This window comes from Pongo abelii, chromosome 15 (genome assembly GCF_028885655.2).
Source record: "Pongo abelii isolate AG06213 chromosome 15, NHGRI_mPonAbe1-v2.0_pri, whole genome shotgun sequence".
NCBI lineage: Eukaryota > Metazoa > Chordata > Mammalia > Primates > Hominidae > Pongo > Pongo abelii.
In genome coordinates, this window is record NC_072000.2 from 36,319,207 (window position 1) to 36,341,863 (window position 22,657).

Genomic DNA, 22,657 nt, shown 5'->3' on the forward strand with positions numbered 1-22,657 from the left:
GAAGATGGGAGTAAGGATGCTGCCATAAAATATAAACAGAGTTTGCCTATGTCATTGTGCAGAGATTTGCTAAGGAAACAGTAATGGAGTGACATCAAAAATTCTAATCATCGTCTTCAGTCCACACAGTATAATTGCACTCCCTTCCCACCCTAGCTCATGACATAAAATGCTGAATTTTTAATGATTTTAACTACATGCATTACAAAAAGGAGAGGGTGGTAGTAGATAAAAGCTCTTCACAAATGCAATAGTTTGATATGTTTGTTTGATATATTTGTTCTTCATGTTTGTTAGGTGGAGGTGTTTTGTTGCTGTTATTTTTAATAAACATCTCATCTGTCATTAAAATGGAGGAAAGGATGTTTTTCTTTATGCACAAAAAGAAGAAATAATGGAAATGGTGTTAATGTTAATTTCTCAACTTTGTGTTTAAATGTTTACCATTTAACAAATATCATTAAGGACACAGCTTTAAAATTGAATTTCCTAAACATTATAGTGAATGTTTCTAATAATTTGCAAACAACAGGTCAATAGAAATAAAAATGAATTTTTAAAGTAATGTATTATTTTTTACTTAAATCACTTATCTTTTGCAGTTATCCTGACTTTATTAGACATGAGATTTATAAATAAACCTTGAGAACCTAAGGCTAGGTTTTTTTGGAACTGCCAATATGATCAGTTTTATGATTAGTTTTGTGATTATGATTAGTCTTGTGATAATAGTTTTATGATCAGTTTTATGATTAGTTTTATATCCTAATGTACAAAGATTAGTATATGCAGTGGTCTTTGCTGAATAATAATATTGAAATAGCTTTGATATTATTAAATTTTTGGTATATACTTAATTTTTGACAAGGGAAGATATTTACATTTTTTAATACTTTTAGAACTCTCTTATACAATAATTAAAATAACATTCCAACAAACTTAGTAAGTGTTTCTTTGGCAATATCTTTGAAGTATAATATTGGTCTTACCCTTGAATGAATATTTGAGCTACTATTATATAGTATAGTTTTTCTGTGATTCTAGATTATACATTCCCTGAGGGTTGATACTGTGTCTGATCTGGATTTTTTTGTATCATGCACAATGTCTTACCCCTAAGAGACACTCAAGATGTATTTGTTGAATAAATAAATGAAGGGCCTGAATCAACTTTACTCCAAATAAATACATTGCTCCTTTAGTCCTATGACTCCCTGCTCTGATTCTGTAGAAGAAAGCTTTGGCATCCATGCAGGACTAGAAGAACAACATGAGATTCTCATTCATTGTAATACCAAATGTTATTTGTATTTAGCCAGAATGTAGCTAATCATGGTATGTGAATAAATGCCTGTAGACAGTTTGTTTCTGGACAAAGGAAGTGCACTTAGAATAAGGTGAGTTTTTTTGGGAAATTATGAACTACCAACAATGACAACAAAAGCAAAAACACACAAAATAAACATGATCTTAGAAAAAAGCAGTGGAAAGGTAATAATTCTAAATCCTGGAATGAGTATGGGCACTCTGCCAAACAAAAGAGTAGATACTTCCAAGTGTATTCATCCATTCTCACGCTGCTAATAGACATACCCAAGACTGAATAATTTATGAAGGAAAGAGGTTTAATTGACTCACAGTTCTGCATGGCTGGGGAGGCCTCAGGAAACTTACAATCATGGCAGAAAGGAAAGTAAACACATCCTTCTTCACAAGGTGGCAGCAAGAAGAAGTGCCGAGCAAAAGGGGGAAACGTAGGTGGGCATGGTGGCTCACCCCTGTAATCCCAGCAATTTGGGAGGCTGAGGTGGGCAGATCATCACTTGAGGTCAGGAGTTTGAGACCAGCCTGGCCAACATGGTGAAATCCTGTCTCTATTAAAAATACAAAACTTAGCTGGGTGTGGTGGTGGGTGCCTGTAATCCCAGCTACTAGGGAGGCTGAGGCAGGAGAATTGCTTGATCCCAGGAGGCGGAGGTTGCAGTGAGCCAAGATCTTGCCACTGTACAGTGGTCTGAGTGACAGAGTGAGACTCTGTCTCAAAAAAAAAAAAAGCCGCTTATAAAACCATGAGATCTCATGAAAACTATCACAAGAATAGCAGGAGGGTAACTGTCCCCAGGATTAAATTACTTCCCACTGGGTCCTTCCCATGACACATGGGGATTATGGGAACTACAATTCAAGATGAGATTTGGGTGGGGACACAGCCAAACCATATCACCAAGTATAGATTCTAATCAACCCTGGAAGTCCTTGGCAGGGTCCATGAGGGTCTTGAGACCTGAAGGTCTTTCCAGAAGAAGGAAGCATTCTGGACTAGTTGCTAAAGGGGATACTATTAGGAGGAAAGAAGGGAAACATAGTAAGTATTTTTGTAAGGAAGCAAAGGAAAAGGCAGGTGCTTAGATATACTGCATTGAAGGTAAAAAAGACTGTGTAGTAAAAGAAGGAAAATGTCCCCAAGTAACAAAATGATTACCAAAAAAGTAGGGTTTCCTCCCATTATATTGAAGGATCCCTGTGATCTTGAGCTAGTGTGGACTCTTCCAAACACAAACTCTGCCATTGTTGGTGTCTCCTCCAAAAGCCCAAATGGCTCATGAATTAAAGAAGCTTTTTTTTCTTCTTTTTTTTTTCCTAGGAAGAGTAGTAAGCAAGTTCTATATTTCAATTATTTTATTTTCTGTCAAAGAAAAAAGTCTCCTTCTTAAGGGAGAATAAAGCCAACAATTTTTAAAATGAAGCTGAGGCTTCAGCCTTCAAACTATCTGTTTTATTTCTTTGTACATTTGAAATCATTTTAGATGTTCAAACTCAGTAAAATTTATTCAATTTGTATTGAGTGTCTTATCACATATGCTGTGCTGGGTGCTAGGGATAAAGCAGTAAACACATAAACAAAACCTCCTGCCCTCATGGAGCTTTCAATTCACTGAGGGAAGATGGACAATATAAAAAAAGTAACGTGTTCAGCTACATGTGATAAGTATGTAGGAAGGAGGATAGGGATTTCTAGGGTGGTGGTGAGTTGTAGTTTTAAGTAGCAGGTCAGGGAAGACTTGGATGCAAGAGGATATTTCAGCAAAGACTTGAGAGAAGTGAGGGACTGAACTGTCATGCAAATACAGGCAAATGCCCCGAGAGCATACCCACCAGCCCCGCTGAAGCAGGCTAGACTAGGTTGAGGACCAAGGACTGACCACTGCATGAGGAATGTGGACCAAAATCTGATTAGAGTGTGTTCAAGAGAGAAAGAGGAGGTATGTTGTAAACAGCAAGTATAAACAATTCAAGTAAAAATGGTTTTGCTATAATGGAGAACAGAGAAATGGAAAAATGACTAGAAGATAGATTGGTGGCAATGGATTATTTTTCTTTTTCTCTCTGTATTTTTTTTTTTACCATTGGAAAAACGACAGCATTTTTGGGGCTAATGTGCAATAGGAATAATACAGTAGAGAAGAAAAAACTTGATGCAGGAAAGAAAGGCAATTTTGGGGGGTGATCATCTTTGTGTAGGTCAGGGAAGTCTGGTACCAAAATGCAAGGGATTAGCCTTAGAAATATGGACAGCTTCTATAGAAACAAGGAATAGCAGAGGACATGGACCCGGATGCAGATATGCAGTAGTAGATGTGGTGAGAACTACGAAGTCTAGTGTGAGTGAACAGGGAGATCTACAATGGTATGAGTTAAGAAAAAGTCAAATTGATTTTAATATTTTTAGGATGCTTAACCCAACAAAGAATTCTGGGAAATGAAGTGATAAATCAGTCAAATTAGCAAAAAGCAAACTAAAAATTGCTTTTTAGGACAAAGATAAAGCATTAGGTCTATATGTATTATAAAAGTGCTTATGTGTTTAATCCTTCGAGATGATTAGATTGACTGAAATTTCCTCCCCCAAATGTGTTATACCCTATTTTATTATTAGTTACACACACAAGATCAGAGGGAAGTATATGACTGAGTAATGATCCAGGCATTGAATTTGGGTCACTGCATACCAAGCCAAATTTCCATAAAATATTTTAGCAAACTGCATTTTGTGTCCTTATTAAATTATTAATTATTAATTTGTAGTCTGAATTTGAAAAGGAGTGTCTCTAGTGATTTAGGTGCTAAATGCATACAAAATAAAGGGGGGAAACATGCTATTATTGATAAGTAGCAAAGCAATTGTGTTAAATCTCAGATGAGAAGGCAGCATTTCTAACATGATTAGGCTGCCATAACAAAATGCCACAGACTGGGTGGCTAAACAGCAGAAATGATTTCTCACAGTTCTGGAGGCTGGAAGTCCAAGATCAAGGTGTCTGCAGGTTTGATTTCAGGTGAAGCCTCTCTCCTTGGCTCACAGATGGCTGCCTTCTTGTTGTGTTCTCATATGGCTGTTCCTCTGTGCAGGCACACTTCTGGTATCTCTTCCTCTTCTTATAAGGACACCAATCCTATTGGATTGTGACCCTTGTGACTGCATTTAACCTTTATTGCCTTCTTAAAGATTCTATCTCCAAATATAGTCACATTGGGGGTTAGGGCTTCAACATAGGAATTTGGGGGTGAGGGGACATAATTCGGTCCATAATATTATGTTAAAAGTTTACCAGAGGTACTAGTTACTAGAATCTCTTAGGCATTCCCACTATTTGGTATGGTGGGCATCCAGCCTGATAGGAACTGCTGATTCAGCTTCTCATGCAACTTTCTCCAAGTACACCAGCCAGTAGGAGCTATACTCGCATATTTGGACTAATCCATTAGGCGACTATCTTGTCATGACAGAAAAAGAGAGATAGGGGAAGATTAAGGCCATCACAGAGATGACAATAGCTTCCGCTGGCACTTCATTGTGGCCAAGATAGCGTACAAATTTTCTAACCTGACATCCTCCATCATCTATCCACTTTAGCCTCTATATCCAAATGCCCCAAAGCTCCAGCCACCATTCTCTGAACATGCCACATCCTTTCACAACTCTGCGCCCCTGAACAAATGAGTTACTCTGTCTATGAAGATACCTGTCTGTTTCTTCACCTGACAAGGTCAGACCCATTATCTCAGTTTGGGCTCCAATGCCACTTCTATCAAGCCTTTGCTCCCTATCCCCAACCCCCACCTTCAAACAATAAATTATTTTTGTTTCTCATCCTTCCCTACAATAATTTCACTTGGACACTTGTAGTTATCTGTTGGCATGGCTCTCTCTTCTACCACACTGCGGTGCCTCAGGAGAAGTAACTAAGTTTTCTTCTTCCTTGTTCCCACAGTTCTTAGTACAGTTCTTGAGATATGAGAAAGTCTCAGTAAACATATGAGTAATAAATGGATGAATGTGGCCAGGTGTGGTGGCTCATGCCTGTAATCCCAGCACTTTGGGAGGCTGAGGCAGGTGGATCATCTGAGCCCAGGAGTTCAAGACCAGCCTGGTCAACATGGTGAAACCCCATCTCTACTAAAAATACAAAAACTAGTTGGGCGTGGCAGCAGGCACCTGTAATCCCAGCTACTTGGGAGGCTGGGGTAGGAGATTCGCTTGAACCTGGGAGGTGGAAGTTACAGTGAGCCAAGATTGTGCCACTGCACTCCAGCTTGGGCAATAGAGTGAAACTCCATCTCAAAATAATAATAATAATAAATGGATGAATGCAAGAATGTACAACTCATCCACTGAGCTATTATTTACTGAGCCCCTGTCATATTCCAGATATTGCCAGGGTACTGGGAATGCAAAATGGCAAAGGAGACAGAAACAATCCTTTATGGAGTTTGGGGTCTAGAAAAAGAGACAGAAAAAAATGTAAACCAACAAATGCAAGAATTTTAAATTTTGATATGTGTTATGAAGGAAATTAATCTGGATCTGAAATAGAGGAAAAATAGGGTGGATCTACTTTTGATAAGTTAGGCAAGGCCTCTCTGAGAAGTAGCATGTCAGCTGAGAGCTGGAAAGATGAGAAGACATTAGCAAGACAATGTTCCAGTGAAAGGGAACAATACGTGCAAAGGTCCTGAGGCAAGAAAGGGCTGTTTATAGAACTAGAATGTTTAAAGTGTTGAAATAAGGCAAGGATGACAGGGGCATGGTGATCAAGAGGGAGACTGGTAGGAAACGTGGTCTAAGGTCAGCAGGAACCAAATGTCCTAGGCTATGGGGAGAATTTTGTTTTTTAGGTCTGAATGCGGTCTAAAACCAACTCATGTTTTATAAAGACTACTTTGGCCACTATAAGAGAAGAGATTAGAGGTCTAGGAATGAGCGAAGGGAGATACATGTTAGAAGATATTTGCTGTACTGCAGGTGAAAGATTATGAAAGCTTGGACTAGGCTGGAAGCAGTGCAGATTGGAGAAGGAGACTGGAGAGACATTTTAGAAGAGGAGTCAACAACTGAGGGAATAACCTGCTAAAGGAAATGAAGAAGAGGAAGAGTCAAGAATGACTCTCAGGTTTCTGACATGAGCAATAGACAGTACCACTTATTTAAAAGGAAAGGTTTTATTTTATTTAAAGGCCTAAGTACAGAAAGGTTTGGGGGATGTGGTAAGGATGAGAATGAAGGGTTCCATTTTAAATAGTAAGGTCTAAAGAAACCCAAGTAGCGATGCCAGGTGATTGGTTGGATATATAAGTATGCAGCTTGGAGAAGAGGATTGGAAGGCATTACTACTTAGTTGGCATTTAAAGCCATGGAACAGAGTATAGATAGAGAAAAGTGGCCCAGAATCGAGCCCACAAACAACAACACACCAGTGATCTCAACTGTCATTCAAAAAGATCATTGAACAATAAATAAAATTAATTTTGGGAGGGAGAATGACTAATAATCCATTACACTGGGTGAGCCAGTGGTAATGAAGGCCTAGACTACAGTAAGTGAAAACTGATCTTTTTTCTCTTCTCACTGTCAGCTCTCTCCCATGGCAGTCACACTTCATCTCCTAATGGCAACCGTTGCCTGTAGGTTTGTATTTCAATACTAATATTTCCACCGGCTTGCTGAATATCTTATTCTGAGCATTCCACCAGTACCTTAAATTAATACACTCGTATAAATCCAGCCAATTTCTCCCATCCACTTGAATTGCTCTTCCTATATTCCTACTCCTATTGATGGCATCATGGGTCTTTTAGTGACCTAGAAGGGAAGAGGGGATTCCATCACCGAGTCTTCTTCCCCAACCCCCTATTTAATGAGTAAGTTGCCAAAGTATTTTGATTGTGCATCTTAAATATTATTTAATCATGCTAAGTTTCCATTTGTAAAATATAGTCACTTTTTAAAGTATCCATTGTTATAGATGCTAATAATTTTTTTTAACCAGAGATTGTTACTGTTTTTAAAGAACTAAATTTTCTCCAACTCTTTCTCTTAAAAATTTATCTTTGGACTGAAATATAGTATGAGAAAAAGTTAAGATAGTCTGCAGAGAGATTTAGCCTGGCAAAGCCATTCAACCTTAGTAGGAGGAACTACTTTTGTTCTATTTTTATCATCTCATTTGGGAATGAATCACTGAAAACAGAAATAGAAATAGAGGTAGATAAGAAAGACCTGGGCCATCTAATTCATCTCCTTGTTAGTGCAGGGAAGTTTCCTTTGACAAATGCTTGTGAGATATTATGCAGTAAAAGTCATAGATTATAACGTTTCAATCATTTTGTAAGGTGACTAATTATTTTTCGAGTTACTCTCAGCTTTGTTCTCTGAATTTCTTTTCACATATCCCTGTCATATGTGAAGTATATCTCTTTGTACACAGAAATGGCTGAGAATCACAGAGATGAATGCAGATTATTTTTTTGTAATGGTGTTGAGTCTAGATGAAGTTGACTTCTCTCGTTAGGATTGTTTTTGTGACCAGTGGCACACATTTGTGAGGTCATTACCCAGAATGAATCATGGTCCAGCTTGTGACTTAGGATGGCTAAAAACTAACAGGAACCTTTAGATATCAGACATGTCCCTTGGTACCTAATGGCATAAATGCATTATTCTAATTGGGTCAGTGGAATACTTAGTGTAGGTATAATACTCGTTAAACTTTGTGGCTTTGCAGTGGAAGTAAAGGGGTGGTATTTGAGAGGAGTATTGTTCTTAAGTTCTTTGATTATTGCTCAATATCTTTGTAATCTCAATTTTCTCATAAAAATTTGTATGTTCTTTTAAAAGATTTTTTCTGTGGTGTTTCTGATTGTTGACTCTTTACATTTAGTTTTATCCTTTTAAAAATAAAATATTATTACATCAGTAGTTATTATTCTTTCAGGTTCCATGATGTTTGCAAACCTCTTAGTTGGCAGTCTTCTATATGTGCTGTTAACATTCTGCATACCTCCTCTTCCACATCATCAATAAAGATACTAACATCACTAGATCTAGCATTTTCTTTGTGCCTTTCCACCAGCCATATCCCCTACTCCCAACTGAATGTACTCCATATAACATTATCCTTTGTTTATAGTGTTTGACATAGTTCTTAATCCAATTGAGTGTCTTCTTATTCAAGTCAATTAGTTTGGACAAGAACAGTTCACATGAACCAACAAATAGATTGCAGTTTTGATCTGATTTCTGAAACTTCAATTATATAACTATAGTTATTTTAACAGCGTTTAAGTTCTTTCTCAGCAAACCAGAGCATTCATAATTAAGTACTTATAAAAAGCAACAACATAGGAATTCTAGAATGGTTTGAGACCTCATTTTTCTTTTTTTCTTTTCTTTTTTTAAATTGAGAAAGTGTCTCATTTTGTTGCCCAGACTGAAGTGCAGTCGTGCAATCTTGGCTCACTGCAACTTCCGTCTCCCAGGTACAAGTGATTCTGCTGCCTCAGCCTCCCAAGTAGCTGGGACTACAGGCAGGTGCCCGGGTAATTTTTGTATTTTTAGTAGAGACAGGGTTTCGCCATGTTGGCCAGGCTGGTCTCGAACTCCTGACCTCAAGTGATCCACCCACCTCAGTCTCCTAAAGTGCTGGGATTGCAAGCATGCGTCACCGCACCCGGCCTGCAAGACCTCATTTTTCATAGGCTACCCATTTCCTTTATAGAGTCCTAATTTGGAATTTAAGCAGCTGCCACTTTATAATATTCACTTTTTCTCCATAGTTGAGGCTGTAAAACTAGAGATCAGGCAAAAGGCTTTGGTCAGCTGTGGATACTAAGAGTAGAAGGTCACATCTGACCCAACTTTTCTTCTTACATGTTATAGAATTCTGGTGACTACTCAACAGCTGACCCAGAAATGTTCTTCCTAGAATATATAATAAAATTGTAAAGTAGAGATTTCAAGGTTTATCAGAAATGTTAATGGACATGCTTGGATTTAGTGAAGCACACTAAAAGAAGAGTCCTTTGGTCTACAATGTACATGAACTCAGCATTGCTCCTTTCCCTTTACTATGGACAAGCATGTCCCTGAGAAGCTATCATTCTCAGTCTCATCTGGTGTTCTAGGGAACCTGAAAGCCACAGGAATCACAACAGCTGCAATAAATAAAGCATCTACTCAATACAGTTTCATGCCAAATATTATTCAGCATTCTTTTGGCCTTGGTTTGATAGAAAACAGCATGGTGAACTTACTACCTCTCCTTTACTACAGTGAGCCCTAAGTATGAAAGATTTAACAATTCGAACCTGCATGTAAACAAAATCACTATTTGCATTACTTTAAAATTATTAAGACAGTAACACAGACAACCAAAAATGTAATAAAGTCTATTGTGATTATTGAAGAGGTACTGGAATTAACACTAGGCTTTTTTATTCTCCATAGGGAAAATAGTAGAAAAGTATTTAGAATGTGTGTCCATGCAAATGTGTGGGTTGGAGGGGGATTTTTAAAAAATAAGTGCTACATATGTGACAACATAAGAATATTATTAAGGAATTTCACAGAATTTTTATGTAAAGTCTTATCATACAGTATTATGATCTCAGGGATATTTTGTGATATTTACAGAGTCTTCTGAGGGTTCAGTTATTCAGGTCATATTTTAAGGAGGAACTTATAAGATTCAGATCTAAAATATAATTCTGTAATATGCCCAACTGATCCCATTAAATCCAACTCGAAAAGGAGCAGTATAATGATGTGAAGAATTCCCATTTTTTGGGTTGTTACACCTCACTTGAAATGCATTCCTTCTGGATTAAAACAGCAATTTCTCTTTGTTTTTCTTTCCAGGCTGAGGTTCAACTATGCTACCTGGAAGCACAAAGAGATGCTGTTGAGCAGATGTCCCTCAAGCTGTACAGCGAGCAGTATACCAGCAGCAGCAAGCGAAAGGAAGAGTTTGCTGATATGTCAAAAGTTCATTCAGTGGGAAGCAATGGGTAGGGAACTATTCTTTTTGTTGTTTTATTCTTACTAATCTATTTTTTCAATGATTTTCCACTGGTAGGTGTTAGGAAGGTATTTCCTCTTTAGCAAACAGACAAGGAGAAGCTCAGTAGACTAGGCATTTACGTTCTTTTCCATTTGTGCCAGAATTGAAGACTGTGGATTTTATCAGTCTCTGCCATCTAACCCAGAACTTTCTGACTCGTTATTAATTTTTAAAATACAGCGTTGTGATTTTATAAGTGTTTTTGTGACTACAATGTGCCTTTAGTATTGATCTGTCTTCTTTATAAGTTTTTTGCTTGTATTTGCTCTTTTTTAGGTTTCACAATTTATTTTAAAGCCTATTTAAGGACTTTTAAACACCAGAACCACGTTGGAAACTTAGAAGAACATGATTTTCCTGAATAGTGTAGAAATTTAATAATTGTTTAGAGACCATGGGCTAGCCACTTAGCTTCACATGAAGTCAATTGGAATAGACTAGCTCTTGCATTATCTATGGTATGTGAAAGGACCCAACACCTTCAGTGACCCATCAACAATTTCATTCAGCCTGAGACATACGGCTGTATTTATATTATACTAACTATTCATACTATTGAACAGTCAAGTCACATATTTAGATAATTCCAAATGACTTTTAAAATTATGTGAACGTTGTCTAAATATATGTGTATTTATATCATTGGAGCAGATAATTTTACAAAGCTAAATATATATGTATATATATGTATATTTAAAAAAAGTATATATATTTTTCCTTTTTTTCTTTTTTCCAGCCCAATTGTAATATTTAATAGGTGATTTTAGAGAGTAAAAGTGTAGTGATAAAATTGAATTATTTCAGAGTATTAATAATTTGATAATAGTTATGCTCATAAAAATGGAAACAGTAACCTATTTTACTTTTAGACTTGTACCAGACAACACAAAGGAGAAACTATTCCCCAAAGTTATATTACATGTTAATAACATTATATAAACCTATGGGATGTAACTCTAGCCAAAATATTTCTTAAAGTGACAAGAGGAAAGAGGCCTTTTCATGCACTTGTTTGCATTTATTTTTTTAAAGTGCTTATAGTTCTGACTGGAACTACAATCCTCATATAAAGTTTTGGGATAAATTAAGTACACTGATGAAAAATTCTTTCTTATTATAAAAACCCAGTGTCTAAGAATATAGGAAATAACTCCTATATTCTTAGTCATTCAGAGTCATAATTGAGAGTCATAATTCTGTTTAGGAAATGAAAAGGGAGTTTTCAAGTTTTCACATTTACCTATTTCTATAACTTGTTGCTCTATCAGTATATTTTAATACATGAGACATATTATATATGTAGTCAATTCATCTTACTTGATTCAGTAGTCATTTATTCACCGGAGGAAAAACATAGCAGCAAATAAGAAAGAAAAGGTTAAATCTTGAAGCATGAACAATAAACTGCTTTGAGGCCTTAATGTGCTTTAATTTCTCTAAATGCCTAAATAGCCTCTGGTGTACATGCAAGCACAAACTTTAGGTCACATTTTCATGTTTTGTAAAAGCCCTGGGGTTTGAGCAGTACCACGTGCTTCTGACCCCAGATTCCAGGGACCCAACCTGAGCACTCACTCTGGGCTCCACAAATCATAAATCTGCCCTGGGAATTGCTTAGTTAACAACAAGCATTGTTCTGTGAAGTGGGAGTAGGTGAACTTGCCTGATATCCTTTGTTTATGCTCCTTGGGGTGCTGAAGGCTGTGCATTGTGCAGAAATTTAAGAGTGCACTGAAAGAAAGCCAGCTATTTAATACTAAGGACAAAAACCATATACTCCTTTCTATTTTCTGTTTACATACAGAAAAGCATTGTTTGAGAAATGCATGTGGGTGAGGTTATCTGGGGTGTCCTGCCCTTAAAAATCTCTGTTCCCACAGTCAAATCCTTAATTCTAAATCCTTAAGAACGTAGCTTTGTAAAATTATCTGCTCCAATGATACATAAACTTCATTAATCATTCTTTTTGTTACATAGAACGAACATTGTTTCCAATACGTAATTGTGGGAATGCTGTGGGCTTTCAAGGATCTTCATTCCACTTGCAGATATCCAATACGCTAAAGAGAAAATTAAGTTGGTGATACAATTCGTACCATTTTATTTCCTTCTCATGCCTACAAGCATGCTAAAAAGATTATATGTACTAATGTAGTTGAAAAATGAATAAGACTACTCCAGGGTAGACTGAGCTGCTACACTGAATGGTGATCTTAAGTTTCTGAGAATTTTATGTAACCAAAATAACTTTTAGAAATGAATATATAACCTCTTTAGCCTGACAAAAAGATATGTATCAAGGTGATCTATCACAGCTTATATCTTATACAGCTATGAATTGTGTGGTTAGCAGTTATGAATATATGTGGTAGGAAGATTTCCCTGAACATATGTGAGGCTGTATGAGTTCTCAGAGTTTGTTCACCTGTGGGGAACACTTGGCACTGGCTCCAGCATCCCAAAGTGGAACCATAGCTCCTGGAGGGACCTGCAATGTGTGAGTCTCTGGTGATTATCAACAGTAGCAAAAGTCAGTGCTTTTCAATTTAGGTGAAAGCACTTATCAGTTGCCTTTTTTTCATCCAATAAATATTCATTGAGGGCCTACTATGTGCATGGCATGATGCTCTGAGCATAGTTTATCAAGAACACTTACTTTCTGTATATTTTGTAAAGTATAACCATCTCTTTTTCAGATACCTTTTCCTATTGAGAGGTTATCTGATTTTATTTTTCTAATGAATTTCAAAAATTCAGTTTAATTTGCTAAGTAGTATCATTCTTGATGTCAGAACTGAGTGTAGATTAAAAACCATGTCTTTTCTTCAGTCTATATAAAGGAGAGAATTGAGAGGCAAGGATAGAAAGTTTAAAGTGGAGCTAAGACCTTGACTCAGCACTCTGGGTCAAGAATGCAGAAGATAATCTATAAAGTCACTCTTTGCCCTCTCCGTAAGGATTTATCTGGACTCTTAATAAGCTTTTCCCCCAAATCTGGTGTTGTGCATATTCCATACTGAGTGAAATTTGAACTAAGGTATCTTTCTACTATGGAGAAATGGAAGTCTTAAGTAGAGTTTGTTAAAACCGCATGGAAGTTTGGGCAAAACATTGCAGAGCAGGTTTAAATCAAAACAAAATTAACTCATTCATTAATTTGACAATCTTTTTTTTTTTTTTTTTGAGATAGGGTCTCATTCCCATTGCCCAGGCTGGACTGCAGTGGCGTGATCTTGGCTCACTGCAGCCACAACTTCTTGGCTCAGGTGATTCTCCCGCCTCAGCCTCCTGAGTCACTGGGACTACTGGGGTGGGGCACCATGCCCAGCTAATTTTTTGTATTTTTAGTGGAGACAGGGTTTCACCATGTTGCCCAGGCTGAATTTGACAAACATTTTAAAGTACCTTCTATATGTCAGGCTCTATGAAGTGCAGAGATTGAAGTGGTGGAAATGAAATGGTTCCTACATTTCAGAAGCTCACAGTTTGGTAGGAGGAACCAGATCTCTGTAAACAATGTGGAATCAAGGATTTTAAGTGTGAAGTTAGAAATCTGTGTAGGGAAGAGGGGAGAGCTCATTGAAGGCAGAGCTCAATTCTGACTGTGTCAAGTAGAATTAGAGCAGGTCAGGAAAGACAGCAGAGAGAGAGGGCTCTGGAGATGGTTTTTGGAAGAGGGCTAGGTCAGCAGAAGTGCTTTTCAGTTTAACCTGAAAAACACATATTGAGCACCTACAAAGACATACCACAGTCTCTGCCTTCATTGAATTTACAGTCTAGCAAGAGAGTGTGGCATGAAGCCGATATTGATCTGTGCAGTGAGAGAGAAGGGGAAATAGAGAATGCTAGGGAGCTTAGAGCAAATAGGATGAGCTCTCGAAGGCAGGGCTGCATCTCTCATGTTCACTGCACTCTCCTGCATCTGGTGCAGTGCCTGGCAAGTGCTAGGTACCCAATGAATGAATGGATGCATGAATGAATAAATAAAACTGATCTGGGGTTAAAAGGAAGGAAAGGTCTGGAATCATCAGACTGCTTGCTGTTTCATAGGACTGAAGAGGAGTATTGAAGTTAGAGGAGGTGTGAAAAATAAGGCTTTGGAAGAAGGTGAAGTCCAGAGCCAGAAGTTAATCATTGAATTCATGGTTCTTAACCAAGATAGTGCATCAGGATAACCTGTGGAGCTTTTAAGCAGAAAAAAGCCAGCCTGCCTGACCCTACTGAAAATTTTGATTCAGTAGGCAGAAGAAGATGATAATGATTAGGTTCTAATGCTCACCACCAGTTGAGAACCATTGCTTCAGTGGTTTTCAAGTTATGGTCTCTGGACCACCAGCAGCAGTGTCTCCTATGAATTTGTTAGAAATGTCATTTCTAGGTCCCACTTCAGACCTATTGAACTAGAAAGTCTAGGGGTGGAGACCAGCAATCTTTGTTTAACAAGCATCCCAGGCGATTCTTTTTTTTTTCTTTGTTCTTTCTTTCTTTCTTTTTGTTTTGTTTTGTTTTGTTTTTGAGACAAAGTCTTGCTCTGTCGCCCAGGCTGGAGTGCAGTGGCATGATCTTGGCTCACTGCAACCTCCGCCTCTTGGGTTCAAGCGATTCTTGTCCCTCAGTCTCTCAAGTATCTGGGATTACAGGTGCACACCACCATGCCCGGCTAATTTTTGTATTTTTAGTACAGACGGGGTTTTGTCATGTTGCCCAGGTTAGTCTCGAACTCCTAACCTCAAGTGATTCACCCACCTCAGCTTTCCAAAGTGCTGAGATTTCAGGAGTGAGCCACCGCACCCAGCCTCTCCCAGGTGAATCTAATGCTGAAGTTTGAGAAGCACCGCTTTGGGCATTAAAGACTTTTAGGTTGACAGTTAATGGAGCATGTGGAGACTAGATGGAGACTGAAGCCAGAAAGTATCAGTAAACCTCAGTGGTCCACGGGATGAAGAGAGTGAGGGAGAAGGAACCATTCTGATGCCCCAGTTATTGGCTCAAAGAGAAAGAAAACAGGAATACTTGGATTCAAATGACTTTGGTGTCATCCAACATGTAATATTTATTTAGCACCTATTAAGTGCAGGCTGTGTTAGGCACTGGGGACATAGAGGCAGTGGGACACAAAAGGTGATAGGTATATGGAAATCAGGAAAACCTTCCAGAAGAAGTGTCATGGAGGATGGCCCAGGGTCAGAAATGACGACAAGGGTGTTTCTCACAGAGGAGGCAGTGTGTGCAAACAGCCAGAATCACTAAAGGATGCCCAGCATGACTAGACTGGTAGTTTGCAACAATTATCTGCTAACTGTGTGGAGAATAGATTGGTTAGGCCTAGGCTAGACAGTGCTCAGATAAGAGGCTATTCCAGTCATTCAAATAAGAAATAGTCCCTGAGCTAAGACAACAGCAATAGAAACTGAAAGAAGGAAGCTGCACTGACAAAGCTTGGTCACTGGGTAGATGGGGTTGTTGAGGGAGGGGCTATTTGAGAATGGACCTCTGTATTTCAGACTTGTGCACTCTAGGAGACAGATGTGGCATTCACTCAGGAGGGGAATGCAGAGGAAGAATAACAGGGAGGAAAAGCAGAGTATTTGAGACATAGTTCTTTCCATGGTCTCAGAAGCATCCAAGTAGAAAAACCCAGGAAGCAGAACTGGAGCTCAGAAATGTTTTGGCCTCCTCAGCCAACATTAAGGACAGTGTGGTAACTATGGGGTAGCAGAGGCTGAGAGAGCCAAGAATTTACCTTGTGGTAAACTATGCCCTCCCTGCCGTGTGAACATAACATTGTCTTTAAGGAATGCTTATTTTAAAACTATAGGTAAGCAGAACGTTTTTATTTCGGTTAGAGTTTTTCCTGCCGTAATATGCAAGAATTACAAAATAAAGACTACACCATTGAGAATTCCAGGTAGTATCTTGATTGACAGAATTGAGGAGTACAGTTGACTGTTATTTTCTGTCTTAAAGCTATAGGTAAAAAGCTCCTGATCCTAGATATAAGATTGCATTGAGTCTGCTCAGATTGCTTCCAACTACACAAATAATGTTTATTTTTAGGGATAAGTCATGCATTTACTGTAGTCTAATTTCCTAAGAGGAGAGAGAGCAACTAGATTCAAAATTAAGAATAGAATTCAAGTTAGCTCTCTGCTACTTTTTAGCTACGGAACCTTGATTGGGACATTTAAGCTCACCAAGATATGATATCTGAGTCTATAAAATGAGAATCATTATCCTAGTGTACTTCATGTTTTTTTTTTGAGAAAGGAAATGCAATAATAGGAAAATATCTAAAATACCTAGAATGCAATAAATAATATGAAAATCATTAACGAAATATTTATTTTCCAGCTACTGTGTTGCAGACAGTAGTATGAGATGCTAGCAATGAAAAAGATACATAAGACTTAATCTCCATGGTATTCAGTGTAGTGAGAGAGAGAGACATTTAGATACATCCTTATAAAACAATGGGCAGGGCTGGGCACAGTGGCTCACACCTGTAATCCCAGCACTTTGGGAGGCCAAAGCAAGAGGATCATTTGAGCCCAGGAGTTCAAGACCAGCCTTGGTAACATAGTAAGACCCCTCGCACCAAACCTACCAAAAATTTTTTTAGGTATCTGGGCATGGTGGTTTGCACCTATGGTCCCAGCTACCTAGGAGGTTGAGGCAGGAGGATTGCTTGAGCCCAGGAGGTTGAGGCTGCAGTGAGCTTTGATAATGTCACTGCACTCCAACCTGGGAGACAGAGTGAAACCACGTCTCAAAAAATAAATTACTTAATTAAGAAAGGGGAAAATTTAAGATAGAGAGTGTTATGGGAGTACTGAGAAGGGCTACCTAATCCAGCCTAGCTGAAAGGGTTCAAGAAGGCTTAGCGGAGGAGGGAACATCTGAGCTGTCTTAAAGGATGCATAGATTTTAGCCATTAGAAGAGGTCTGGCCGGGTGCGGTGGGATTACATGCCTGTAATCCCAGGACTTTGGGAGGCCAAGGCGGGCGGATCACAGGGTCAGGAGATCGAGACCATCCTGGCCAACATGGTGAAACCCCATCTCTACTAAACATACAAAAATTAGCCAGGCGTGGTGGTGGGTGTCTGTAGTCCCAGCTACTTGGGAGGCTGAGGCAGGAGAATGGCATAAACCCTGGAGGCGGAGCTTGTAGTGAGCCGATATCCATGCCATTGCACTCCAGCCTGGGCGACAGCGAGACTCTGTCTCAAAAAAAAAAAAAAAAAAAAAAAGAAGAGGTCTGTGCAGTTCAAATGGCTTTTATTCAAGTCAGGCAATAACAAATGCTGGCGAGGATGTAAAGAAAAGGGAACCCTCATACACTTGGTGGGAATCTAAATTTGTACAACCACTATGGAGAACAGTTTGGAGGTTCCTCAAAAAGCTAAAAATAGGGCTACCATACAATCCAGCAATCCCACTGCTGGGCATATACTCCAAAGACAGGAAATCAGTATATGGAAGAAGTATCTTTACTTTCATGTTTGTTGCAGCACTGTTCACAATAGCCAAGCTTTGGAAGCAACTTAAGTGTCCATCAACAGATGAATGTATAAAGAAAATATAGCACTTATACATGATGGAGTACTATTCAGCCATAAAAAGAATGAACTTCTGTCATTTGCAACAACATGATGGAACTGGAGGTCATTATGTTAAGTGAAATTCGCCAGGCACAAAAAGTGAAACATTGCATGGTCTCACTTTGTTTTTGGGACCTAAAATTCAGAACAGTTGAAATCATGGAGACAGAGAAGGATAGTTACTAGGGACTGGGAAGGGTAGTAGGGCATCAGAGTTGGGGAGGTGTAGATGGTTAATGGGTTAAAATAAAACACAAAGAATGAATAAGATCTAGTACTTGATAGCACAACAGGGGGGCTATAGTCAATAATAACTTTATTGTACATTTTAAAATAAATAAAAGAGTATAATTGGATTGTTTGTAAGACAAAGGCTCAATATTGAGAGGATGGATGCCCAATTTTCCATGATGTCATTATTACTTATTGCACTCCTGTACCATAATAGCTCATGTACTCCATAAATATATATACGTACTATGTGCACACAAAAATTAAAAATAAAAATTTTAAAATAAATTTAAAAAGTAGAAGAGGGATATGTAGAGGGAGGGAGAGGATTTCAGCCATAAGACAGGAACTAGCTAGGGGGAGTATCTGAATGTGTTGAAGTTTACTACAAATAGTTTGATGCTGTTGAAGCAAAAGATCATGGAGGTGATTTCTGACTCTGCTTCCTGGAATTAGAAGGATTCCAAGAGAGTTTTTAGGGACTTCCACTCCTGTGGTGAAGTTCCAGAAGATACCTCAGTCTCATCAGCTGTATGCCTGACTTCCTCTGGCTGTGGATGAAATTGGGCAATGTCTACAGATAGAGATATAGTTGAGGTTTATGCCTTGTATCTGAGAAGACAGGAATAGTTCACCCCTCATCACACAAGGGTTTAGTATAAATTTTCTTCCCAAATAGAAACAGTATATATAGGTTAATCCCAAGCACAACAGGCTGAATAAAATGAACTTTAAATTAAAGTAGGATTATAGGCTAAAAGTTTGGCAGGAAAGAGGAGTTCATTTTCTTTTAGGAAAAGAAGTGCCTCTCGATGGGCGTGAAAGTATATACAAATATAACATCCCCAAAGAGAAGTGATATTGACAAGTGAAAACAAATGAATCATGATTTAAAATATCACTTGATTAAAGACCAAATTTGTTTATCTAAATTAATTAAGCAATAAGATATGTCAAATGACTTTAACCAAATGAGAAGGGATATAATCACCCTGGATTTCCTGCCATGGGGTGATCTTTCTGGTTTTCTGTTGAGCAGCATGCCAAAATATTCATGCTCTGTCATACTAACTATCTCTCTCTCTCTCTCTCTCTCTCTCTCTCTTTTTTTTCTCTCTCTCTCTTACAAACACACACACTGTGACCATTTTGAATTTCTGCCCGGTGGGTATTTTTAGAACACTGCTACATAAAGTGTTTTCTTTTTGGTACACACCAGCCATAAAATGATGTGCTATTCTTATGTGTGCCAATGTTGATAACAGTCTCACATATGGATTAAATCACTAGACAACCCAAAGAAATCTTATTTCCATCCTGCATTTCTACTTCCTTCCCTTGACTCTTGCCTTACCTCAGTCTAATAGAAGATCAGTGTTCAATTCAGGCCCTTTTTGCCCCTTCCCTTGTGCTCTGGAACTGTTAAATAGTAAGGTAACAATGTAGGCTACAGTCAAAAGGAGTAAAATGTGCCTGGCTACTTCCTGGACAAATGATATTCTGACCACTATGTAAGTATTGAAATGGGTCTTTCTGGACTAAAACAAACAAAAAAATCTTACCAGTAGAAATGTATTCACTTGGGCCATGATATTACACCCCTTTAATGTGAAATAATGTTAAATCGATTGTAGACCTAGACTTCACTAATTTGATGACATCCATGCCAAGAGCCAACAAAAGGCAAACCAGAGAGAGAAGCATGCTTTTGGGAGAAGTATGACTTCAAAGTTAACAGTGTAGTCAACTAATGAAGATATATATATATATATATATATATAAAATAGTATATATATAATAGTATATATATATAAAATATAGTGTGTATATATATATATATACACACACACACATACACCACACACACACACACATCTTTCATGATAACAATGATCAATTTTTGTACTGTTTTGGATAGTTGATTGGGCCCGTTGAAAAAAGGAGAAAGTTGCCAACACGGACAATGAGAAGGCACCTAAAACAAATCTAATTTATTTCATTTTAGTATACTGAGGTTAGCTCTTTTCTTTAAAATGTATTCCTTTATTCATTTCCCTATCTCCTTCACAAAGGATCTGAGTCAACTTACAAAAATATTGACAGTAAAATAGAATAAATGTTTGACTGAAATAATTTTGGAAAAAGTAAAGTAAGAAAATAAACAAATGTATATCTTATGTATGTCCTCTAGAAGGGCTATGATTTGGCTCTGGGCTATCCATACCCAAAGAATAAAATGAAATTTTATCTATCAGAGAATTCATAGTGTCCTATGATTAAAAATAATCTATATCAGATGACACACAACTTCTTATGCTGTTGAGACCTGAGAGGAATTTATCCTGTAGTTCTTTAAGGCAGAGACAGGTGTCTGTGATACTACACCTGTACAAGAGAAGTCAAATCCCCAAAGCAGTTTTTTGATGTAGGCTGCAGAAGTGATGTCAAAGCAGAATTCAGAAAGAACAGTTCTATAAGTAACTAAAATCTTGTAGTCCAAGCATAGCACTCTCTGGGTAGGGTCAGCCTCAATAAAGGATAACTTTTCATATTAATTGTGCTACCAGGCTTTTGTTAGGATTGGGCAACAGACAATTATTTACAGCTTGTTGATATATTGCCTATTACATCTTGGAAAACTAGTGAGGCCTAGAGTAGGGTAATCCTTTTATGAAATGGTGAACTGCCCAACTCACACCAGTGTGCCATTAGGTTTGGATCCATTCCCCTCTTAACACACAAATGATAACATAGGACGGTTTATCTTTTAAAAAAATCATCTCTTTGTCTTTTGAAGTACACTTTTCCATTTGTTCTTCCAACTACCAATTTAAAAATTCTTCAGAATGTTTTCTGTTTCCCTGGATAGAACTTAGTCCAGCGTATTATCTAAAAATTTGGACGAGACTTTGACTTCCTGATAGTGTAACAGAATCCTCTAAATACACCCAGAAATCTACACTAATGTTTCTGATGTTATAGATTATCTCATTAGTTAGAATTTTTAATGGATTATCTTGGTGCTTTATGCTTTTTATTTCAATAGTACGTGTTGGTGGACAGATGGTCCACGAGAAAGTGGGGCCAGTTATTAACAAGTTTGTAGGCTTGATTTTATTTTTCTTAGACATGTTCACATGTACGTGGGTATATATAAAAATTGAGGAAATTACTGCTAGAAAGAACTCCATATTCCTTTTTATTTATTAATGGCAAAGGCAGGCTGCTTTTCTCATGAGGAAGTCACTCATGAATTTTCATTCAAAATAGTAAATTAGTGTCCATACTTTAATATGTTTAGAGTGGAAAGGGATTGTACATGCAACTGTGCATATCAGATTCCATGTCTGGAAAGCTACATTTTATTCTTTGATGATATTATGATTGGAGGCACCACTATTATATCTCCCTTCTGTGCTTATATGACACATGGAGTAGAGGATGATGGGAAATTCTGATCTATTATTAGTATTTTACTTCAGTAAAATACTTAAACTATATTTTTGCAAGATTTTGTTACCACTCCTTTACGTCTCTTTTTTGAAAGCCAGAGGCAAACTTTCCTAGGCAAATAATGTGAACAGCAAACACTTAGTGAATATTTGGGGAAGGAATCAATATGCTAAAGAAGCTAGGAAAATTGGATCATTTAATAGAACTCCCAATATAGACAGGTGGTATTTCAGGAACCAGTCTGGTGTTTTTAGATGTCCTAGTGTGAATTAACATTAAGCATACAAAAGATGTATTCTTAAGTGCCCCAAAATACACACACACACACACACACACACGATTATTCAGCCTTAAGTAGGAAACCTGTGAGGACTTTTAGTATTATATATTTTTTTCAACCAATAATTGCTCTATTTTGATTATTTCTTAATTTGGTTGTCTGTTTTCATCAAAATTCCTTAGTGAGCCCAGTTGAAACCTCATATATTCACACACACCTCCCATTGATTTCACTTGGGTGAGACTTTATCGTTTAAGCAAAGTTTAAGTTGAAATGTTGAGTTAATGATGCTTGCTTTAAATACCAAAGGCTGAATGCATTTATGTATTCAAACACTTAGCTAGTCAAATATAACTCCCATCAGGGTTTAGAGGAAAGATTATTTCTTAAACTATGCTGGCCTCACAAGTAATATATTACCATCAAATCTGCAGAAAAATGATACTAAATAAGGTTGTTAGTATTTTTTTATTTATAAAAGCCCTGGAATCTTTTTTAATCTTAAATAAGGCAAAGTAAAATGGTGGGCAAGATGTTGTGAAATACTTAGAGCGATTACCCATAGTACTTAAACCCAAACTTAAAACACTAAAGAAAAATTTTGCACATCTATTTCTCTATAGCCTTGTCTGTTTAGATGCTTAAACTATAAAACAAATACATTTATAATTCTATATTTGTCTAAGAAAAACTGAC

General features: G+C 37.6%; 1 protein-coding gene across 6 annotated transcripts in view; it reads left to right on the forward strand.

The window, feature by feature from the left end:
• Positions 1–22,657, forward strand: part of AKAP6 (A-kinase anchoring protein 6) — a 626,630-nt gene that overhangs the window by 460,965 nt on the left and 143,008 nt on the right. For all 6 annotated transcript variants that reach the window (XM_054529991.2, XM_054529992.2, XM_054529989.2 and 3 more), the window contains one exon: positions 10,196–10,344. In XM_054529991.2, coding sequence (XP_054385966.2) covers positions 10,196–10,344 — 149 coding nt within the window. The remainder of the gene's footprint in view (positions 1–10,195; positions 10,345–22,657) is intronic.